Consider the following 8,869-nt stretch of genomic DNA (forward strand, 5'->3'; position numbering starts at 1 on the left):
CACACATGCATATGCTAGAATATTATGTATATTGATCATGTATAAAAGGTCCAATTGCCCGTGGCACATAATATGTGTATATGAGATAATCAGATAACAACATTTGGGGGGCATTTCTTTCTATGAGCTAATTACTCAGGGTTATAGCTAATAGCTGGGTAAACAGGGCAGAATTACGCCCTTTCTGGGTTTGCAAAGCCAACAAAATGAGGCTTGACACATCGTGCATATAATCAAAATGTTTTTTTTTTCTAGATCAAATGTGTATTTTAAGTACTTAATCAGATTTTTATGGTCAAACAGGATTTGATTAGCATTCCTGTTGGACATTTTTCTTTTCTTTTTTGTGACTGCAATACCCGCTCTGCTCAAAAGGGGGAGCTCTTAGTAAAAGCAGCTGTGACAGAGGTCCATGAAAAGAGATGCATGTTTGTTATATGAATCACTGGTTAGATTCTGTAGGGAGTTGATCGATTCTGTGTGGTTCATTTCCAACAAGTTCCAAGGCTAACAGTAAAAGATGCTTTCATAATGAAAGCTTACGAATTCAGATTTGCCAAAGGGTAAACATAAATTGCATCTAAGACCAATTGATTTACTACAGGATAAATAATGAAGGAAAAACAGACAGCGTTAAAGAGATATTTCCAAATTGTTTAATGCAACATTATTGTAAAATCGTAACAGTAAAGTCTGCTGACAAAGAGAAAAATCCTTATAAGGTCCCAAGAAACATTTCACAGTCACTCATGGATAAACCATGGAAAGAGAACCATTCTAGTCCAAGTATTTTGGTGTTCACAATAATGATAACAGACAATCAGACCACCAACAATAGTTTGTATACAATGTGATATCTGTATCAATTAAAACATTCTTACACGCACACACACACACGCACACGCACACACACACACACACACACACACACACACACACACACACACACACACACACACACACACACACACACACACACACACACACACGCATACATTTGCAAATATACAAACAAATCTTGGTTTAATTGTAGGTACATGCAGTGAAATACTGTATAAAAATAGACATTTGAATTGCTTTCTGTACAAACACATATATACACATATATAAATATGGAGTAAAAAAACAAAAACATAAAAGGCATTTACAGTCACATTGTGTTCACTTTTGTACAAAAAGACCAAAATGTCATACCAAGTAAACAATATTAACCGAAAAGCTTCCACATGCGACTCAATCAAGGCTACAGCGCTGAACTCTCTCCCTTTCTCCTCCTTTAAATGATTAGTTCACTCTACGAAAATAGAGCGAACGAAAAAGAATGAGATAGGGAAATGTTCTTTAACAGATTGTTGCTTAGCTCTGGCGTACGTCCTGAAGCAATTTGTTGATTTCGGCAACCAGTTCACTAGCGTCGACAACTTCATGTCTCGTGTCGTTGCGTTTTCCCTGCCGCTGGCTGAGCACGCTCTCCAAGTCGTCCTCTTCGTAGTTCTCTGGAATCTCCTCCATCGCCGGCAGCCATTTTAAATGTGCCTGTGATGCCGCATGATTGGTTGAGCCATGTCCGCTAGTCACGGCACCACCGGGATTCTGAAAGTGAGTATTGGCCGCCCACACCGCAACACCCTGTGGGTAAGAGGAACTGGTAGATGATGCTTTACCAGGCAGGAAGCCCTTTCTAATCTCCATGCCAATGGAGGAAGGGGGCGGGCCGGTGCATTCTTCGAGCTCTCTGACTTCAGCGTAAGAAGTTGGCAGGAGACGTTGGAAGACGTTGTTCATTTCTGACAGCAGAGAGCTGCCGCATTCCTCATCGTTGTCCTTTCCGAAGGTAGAAAAGCTCTTCTTAGCTGAGTCGACTGACTGCTGGTCGTCTTCGAGGACCTGAGGCCTGCTCTCTTCTCCGGGGATGTACATGTTCACACGGTAATCCGAGGACGCCTGAGATGGCATCCAGCACTGGTCAGAGTGACCCAACACACGGCATTCCTCCGTACACAATCTCATGACTGATGAGAGAAAGACAGAGAGACATTTCTCAGTGGGTTTTTAGAGGCAAAATCAATCGAACTTGGAGTTTTAACATTATCCCCCAGTTTCACAGACCAGGCTTAAGCCTAGTCCCAGACTAAAATGCATGTTTGAGCTGTTTTAACTGAAAGCAACTTGCACAGACATTTCTTAAAATATGTCAGTGCCATTTTTTTGTCTCAAGATGCACAACAGTAAAAACATTTTTTTTTTCTTTTTTTTCCAAAGGATCATTTATAGAAGCTACTTAAATGTTCTAATTGAACTAAGACCTAATCCTGGTTTAGTCTAAGCCCTGTCTGTGAAACCAGTCATTTTTAAACTGTATTTTTAATACCACTGTCTAATTTGCATCTATTTTAATTACTAGACATTTTAGAAGAAACATCTGAGACAAAGTTGATATTGTACTTGAATGAAAAAAATAATAATAATCTCCTGAGCTATGACAAAGCAACCTCTGAGCAATGAAATTTCCTCTGGGCATGTGAAAAATGGCAGGAAGGAAAGTGAGGAAAACAAAGGGATGAGAGAGAATGGGAAAACGAAGAGGAATGATAAGGTTAGGAAGTTAGAGAATGGATTTCGGAGGTGGGCGGGTGGGTTGGGGAGGGAGCTTGAGAAGCAGAGGAGATTGAGAGTTTGTCATTCTTCCATTCCAGTTTCTCTTGTAGAGGCTGACATCCTTTGTTAAGCTGGATTATTATTCATTACTTTGGCAGTGCTCCCTCGCACAAATCAGATATGACTGAATTTGAATATTAGAGACAAAGCAGCAAGGGAGAAAAACGAAGAGGACAAACTGGAATTGGGATGGAGAAAAAAGCAACTGAGCGAAAATTACAATAAACTACTTTGGTGAGGAAAGGGTGGAACTCTAATCGATGCACACAGGTTGCTTCTTTCTCTCTATAAAAGAGGAAGAGCAGGGCTGAAATAGCGGCCCTCTGGGGAGAAAAGAGAGTGTGTGTATGTGCGGAAGGGGGGTTTAACTGCATTGTGAAAGCAATTACGGTGAATTTTCCTCAGTTCAGATTTTGAAAGCATAGGGCTGTCACTCAGAGGAGAGAATGAATACAGGGAAATAACACTCCAGTCCACGCCTCCACACACACACACACCCATGCACATACACTGTCTTAAGCTACAGATAAACCAGATTGACACTGCAAAAGGTAGTGGTTACAAAAATAACATGATTTCAAACAAGAACCACGTAATTCATAGGCTTTTTCCTTAATTTTCTCCTGCATATTGAGTGTAAAAGCACAGCGCAGGTCATTTAATTTATTCCTGCACCTGTTTACAACGTAATAAAAGTAAGTCACGGAAGACTGGGTGTTAGACTGCATCATAAATGCAATGTGCTTGATATAATCAAGCTGATGAATGTCATAATTCAGGGTGATAAAAGGTGAGAAGCCACATGAGAGACCAATCAGACTTAATTTCTCACCTGGGTGGAGACGATGGTGTCCATCGCTGTGGAAGAGGTCTCCGAAGCCGTCGCCTAGCAACCGGTCGATGGGCGAATCACGGCCCATCTCGCAGTCGCTGTCGCCCGCATCACTGTCGCCACGCCCACTATCTTTAAGACTGAACTTATCCATGTCCTGGAGGGCGTACCTGCACACACATTCACACAAACAGTTACAGGTTGATCATGATGCTCTGGAGTATACTGTATAAAAGATATACTATTTGCAAAATTTTAATTAAATCAATCACTAAACTCAATCACCCGATTTAAAGGTGATTTGTAAGAGAAATCAAACATGTAACACATTCGGAATGGCATTACATGTTTAATTATATGAAGTCAGCGAAAATACTCAATTCAAATCATCTCTATGCATTGCATACAGTCTATGAACATGCATATGCAAAGCAGACAAGCACATGCCCCACCCATCATTTTATCTTTGTTCAGACTATAATCTTTATTTAACCATCATTTAAACAGATCTATTCAGTGATGTCTCTTTAGCACCATGCATTTATCTCACACCCAAAAAATGTCCTTTAAATATTTTGATTCACATCAGCAGAGGCATGCATGACAAAAAAAGTAAAACTACCTAAAGCTAGTGTTTTTAAATCATCAACGTGACATTGAAATGCATCATTGTATGGAACAATGGTTTTAACAATATGCATGGGATAAAATGACATGATCCAAGAACAAAACGCAGATGAGAGGAAAGAAAAAAAGGCACAGAAAGCAAGCTATGACCTCATGTGAGGAGCAGTCCAATCAGGATCTGCGAACGTGGGTGACCACGGCAACAGGGAAGTTCTGTCCTATTCTACCACAAACATTTTAGAATACCTATCATCCAATCCGATCGAACCAGCAGCACACAACAGGTTGAGTATCACTACCCATCTACTCTACCATACTATTTAGAGCACATCATGTCCATATAAGGAGTTGGAGCTTGGAGCGTAGTATTTGTTTGTTTGTTTGTAAGTTTACCTGTAGCTGCGAGAGTATTTGTTCCCTCTGAAGCTGGGCCGCGGCTGATACTGACCCTGATGGAGTATTGAGAGGAGCTGTGAGACTTGCTATAGCAAAAACAGATGACATAAATAAAAATAAATACTGATGGAACACGACACTCGTTCACACACGCACACACACGGATGAACAAAATGAAAAGTGTTAGTGCGAGAACAACACACAGTGACGTGAATGTTATGTTTACATTGGTGAATGAAAAGATGAGTATAAACAGATGGACAGAGATTTCACAAGCTCTTACTCAAGTGTAAATTACACTGTTTCAATTGGCATTCAAAGACTTGCTTTTACCTCCACAGGGGGCGTGGCATGTGTAAGTTCCAGGGCGAAGTTCTCAGGGATATGATTGGAGGAAATAGTGACCAAGCTGTTTAGCGAATGGCGGCTGTGTTGGCTCTGCCGGCTGCCCATGTGGGCCCGTTCTGGTCCAGGCGAGGAGGTTGGCGAGCGATGGTGCGCCCGGATCGGGAGGGTCCCGTTGACAGTTGGCATCAGGGTGATGTCACCCTTATGGATCTGCCGTGATGGTTTTTTAGGGTGCTGTTGGTAAGTAGACTCAGCCACCCTGCAGTTGTATGAGCGAGTGTCCTTCTTTTCACGTGAGCAGCGAAGGGCAAAGGCCACCATGATGAGAAGTAGAACAGCACATATTGCCCCAAGGGAGATGATGATGATCATTGACACGTCTAGAGGGCCATCTCCAGTTCCTCCACCTGTTAGATGGGGGTTCATGTGGTTCTCAATGTTTTCATAAAGTGAAAGCCTCAGTAGGGCTCTGGCACTTAGGGGTTGGGCACCATGGTCCTGCACTAGGATGGTCAGCTCCACGTGATCCTGTGGAATGTCCTGCATGCTGACATTGGTCCGAATTTCGCATGTTTTAGCATCCATGGCAAATACACCTGCCTCGTTGCCTCCTACTACAGAACATGAAAGGTCACCGTTGGTGCCAGCATCACGGTCTATTGCACGGACGACAGTTACAATGTCCCCGACCTCTGCGTATTTGGATACTGGAACATCAGCCGTGTGGTTCCACAGCTGAGGCATCATGATGACCGGTCTGTTGTCATTCTCATCCAAGACGGTCATCACAACGGTCACGTTACTACGCAGCGGAGGACTTCCAGAATCCCGGGCCTGGACTAAGAACGAGATCTGACTTACGTCTTCACGATCAAAAGTACGCAGAGCATAAATGTCTCCGTTAGAGGGGTCAATGGTGACGTAAGTGGAGATGGAGCTCCCATGGATCATACTTTCAAGTATAGAGTAGCTCACTTGTCCATTCGGCCCCAGGTCTGGATCTGAGGCCTTCACAGATGACAGATAAGCTCCTGGTGAGTTATTTTCTGCCTTGGAAATCTCATACCTGCTCTTCTCAAACCTCGGCGCATTGTCGTTCTCATCCTGGACCTGCACAGTGAAGCGTTTGATGGTAGATAAACTTGGAGAGCCTTTATCTTCGCCTATAACGGTCAAGCTGAACTCTGACCTCTTCTCTCTGTCCAGAGTGACATTTGTAACAATCATGTAGTTCTTCTCATATGTCTTCTGCAGCCTGAAATGACCCTGGCCATGGAGACGGCACTCCACCTCTCCATTCAACCCAGAGTCCAGGTCATCTACCCTCACCAGAGCAACAAATGAATCTACAGGAGCTGTCTCTGATATATAAGCTATCTCCTCGTTTCCAGTGGACATTAAATTAATACTAATGTCAGGTTTGTTGTCATTCACGTCCACCACTTTGATTATGACTTTACAGTGTGCTGGCATTGAGTTGGGGCCCATGTCTTGAGCTTGAACATCTATGTCAAACGAATTTGTGCTTTCAAAGTCAACTTTCCTCATCAGTGTCAAATGACCATTATCTGAATTAATTTTAAAGGTCTCTAAAATTTTAGGTGACACATGACTGCTAAAAGAATATACGATTTTCCCATTGGTCCCTTCATCTGGGTCAGTGGCATTCAGATCAATAAGCAAACTGCCTAAAAGGGAATTTTCAAGCAAATTGATCACATAAGATGGCTTCTCAAATACCGGATTGTTGTCGTTCGAGTCAGCTATGCTGATTTTCAGGAGCGTTGTTCCAAATTTGGGGGGAACGCCCCTGTCTGAGGCAGTGAGCTGGAGTTCATAACTCGCTCGCACCTCTCTATCCAGCTCTTTAAGCACAACGAGCTCCGCGTACTTGGCGCCATCGGTTCTAGTTAGAATATCAATCTTAAAGAAGTCAGATGGGGTCAGAGAGTATGTGTTCAGAGAGTTCTCCCCGACGTCTGGATCGGTGGCGCTGTCAAGGGGAATGCGCGTCCCCACGACGGCGGTTTCGGAGATCTCTATGGGAATGACGGGGCGCGCGAACTGTGGCGCATTATCGTTAATGTCCAAAATCTCCACTTCGATGTGGAACAGCTGTAGGTGCTCCGTGGGGAGGGTGAGGACGTCAAATTCGATAGTGCAGTTAAGATTCTTTTCACACAGTTTCTCGCGGTCTATTTTGGTCCTGATGCTGATCTCTCCATCCTGGTCGCGCACGGAGAGAAGAGACGCGCTGCCGCGCTGCATGGCTCTAAAGCGTAACGGAATCGAGCTCGGAAGTTTGGACAAAACATCAGCGACATCTTCTCGAAGTCTGGCGATTACTGTACCCACCTTCTGCTCTTCGTAAACTTGGTATTTCAGAGTTTTAGCCGAGACGTGTTGTGCCAATGTTACGAGCACAGCAAGTTTGAGTAAAGTGACACAGAACACTGTGCCCTTGCTGGTATCCATGATGGTTTCCGACAGGCACAGAAATAAACTCTCAGAATGATTGTCGCTTCCTTTGTTGTGCTGGCTCAATCCTTCACGTGTTGTTACGGTCTAAAAAACATCTCCAGATGCGAAAGAAAACGCCTTCTCAAAGGGTTCCGACGTCAAAAATAAGTCTTGACAAATAAACAGAGTGCTGGAGTATAAACAAAGCAATGACATTAAAACCAAAAGCGCATATCCCTCTGTCACTAAGGAGAAATCTGTTGCGCGTATCAAGAGACTGGAAGCGCAACCTCCGTCTGGAGAGCCTGTGCGCGCGCGTATCTGTCTCCCGCTGTCTGAAGACACTCTTTGACTGACTAACCCAAAATAGCAAAGCCTCCTTTAGAGCCACGGCTTCAGACAAAACGCTTCTCCTAAATCAAGGGCTGCCCCTTCTCTCTGCGACTGACCATTCAACACAGAGCCACTATAGATCCCAATTAAATGAAGGGGAGAAAGGAAGTGGATAACTCCGCCCTTTAGGGTCTCTCTCTCTCCCCCCCCCCCCTCTCTCTCTCTCTCCTGAACGCGCTTCAACAAAGGATGAGAGAGCAGAATTTAAGAATAACTCGAGCTGAACTTTCCCTCAGGATAAATGCCAATACAATTTATTCACTTATTATTTATCTCTATCTTATATTAAGCATCGTAAACTGTTTGTTTGGTGAATTTGTATATGCTACAGAAAAGATGCATTTATGATATGACCTCATTTATGAATCTAAATGTGTTTGTTGAGACCCACTTTGTTTAAACATCTGTAACTCATTGTTTTTAAGCACTTAATATAAATATAACAATCCCATATTTTTCTGCCATAAATAAAATAGTTTAGAAAGCTTACTTATTCCCAAACTGCATAAATTAACATAATATAAGAAAAGTGCTGTTGTAAAAATGAAAAGATACCATTTAGGGTTCCTGAGATCATCCCCCTGAAGAAACCTATATATGCATCTATAAAAAGAGAGGAACTTGCAAGGTGGAATGCATAAATTCCTCCAAGAACTCCAAAAACACTAATGGTAGCCAATATATAAGTTTCCTAAATGCTCTTCAGAGGATTCTGCCAGTGTGACAATCTTATAAGAACCACTAATAGGATTGTAACACCAGATGAAAACATCAACATTAATTATTATTCACAGAGGGCAGTCTGTTGCTCTGACATATAAAGGGCTGTTGTGCTCATGGGGTCCTATTCCACATTTTACGCCATGTACATTTCTGTTGGTTCTCCATCATTCGGTGAAAAAATAAAAATAAAATTTGAACTTGATATTGATATTAATAATTATTCAATCCATTAAAAAATAGAAAGACAACACAAAACAAACAAAACCTGGAAGCAAATATAGAACTATAAAACAGATCTAAAACCATGAGAGTGTTTGTGTCTCATGATCATGTCCAATGCCAGTCCAGTAGAAGTATGCTGGAAAGTGTTACAATCCTCCCCATATATGATCAGCCACAAAAGTTCTAATTTAACATATAGGCTACACAAAA

The 8,869-nt window shown here is 42.5% G+C and overlaps 1 protein-coding gene across 2 annotated transcripts; it reads right to left on the reverse strand.

Annotated features, from left to right (window-relative positions):
- Positions 1-633: 633 nt before the first annotated feature.
- pcdh18a (protocadherin 18a) lies at positions 634-7,792 on the reverse strand. 2 transcript variants are annotated; one of them, XM_082164637.1, is made up of 4 exons: positions 4,847-7,792; positions 4,511-4,566; positions 3,491-3,660; positions 634-2,012 (listed from the first exon to the last, which is right to left on the reverse strand). In XM_082164637.1, exons 1-4 carry the CDS (start codon positions 7,334-7,336, stop codon positions 1,357-1,359), a joined length of 3,372 nt encoding a protein of 1,123 aa, XP_082020763.1. In that variant the 5' UTR covers positions 7,337-7,792; the 3' UTR covers positions 634-1,356. The 2 variants fall into 2 exon arrangements, with proteins under 2 accessions (XP_082020763.1, XP_082020762.1); XM_082164636.1 differs by having other exon boundaries at positions 4,511-4,599.
- Positions 7,793-8,869: the final 1,077 nt, after the last annotated feature.

The sequence above is a fragment of the Leuciscus leuciscus genome (assembly GCF_965113295.1).
Source record: "Leuciscus leuciscus genome assembly, chromosome: 3".
Taxonomy (NCBI): Eukaryota; Metazoa; Chordata; class Actinopteri; order Cypriniformes; family Leuciscidae; genus Leuciscus; species Leuciscus leuciscus.

Coding starts and splice junctions, on each gene's coding strand:
- pcdh18a (XM_082164636.1), bottom strand. CDS start 7,336: ATGGATACCAGCAAGGGCACAGTGTTCTGTGTCACTTTACTCAAACTT. Junction 4,600..4,846: donor ATGCCACGCCCCCTGTGGAG/GTAAAAGCAAGT, acceptor TTTTTGCTATAG/CAAGTCTCACAGCTCCTCTC. Junction 3,661..4,510: donor AAATACTCTCGCAGCTACAG/GTAAACTTACAA, acceptor ATGTGTGTGCAG/GTACGCCCTCCAGGACATGG.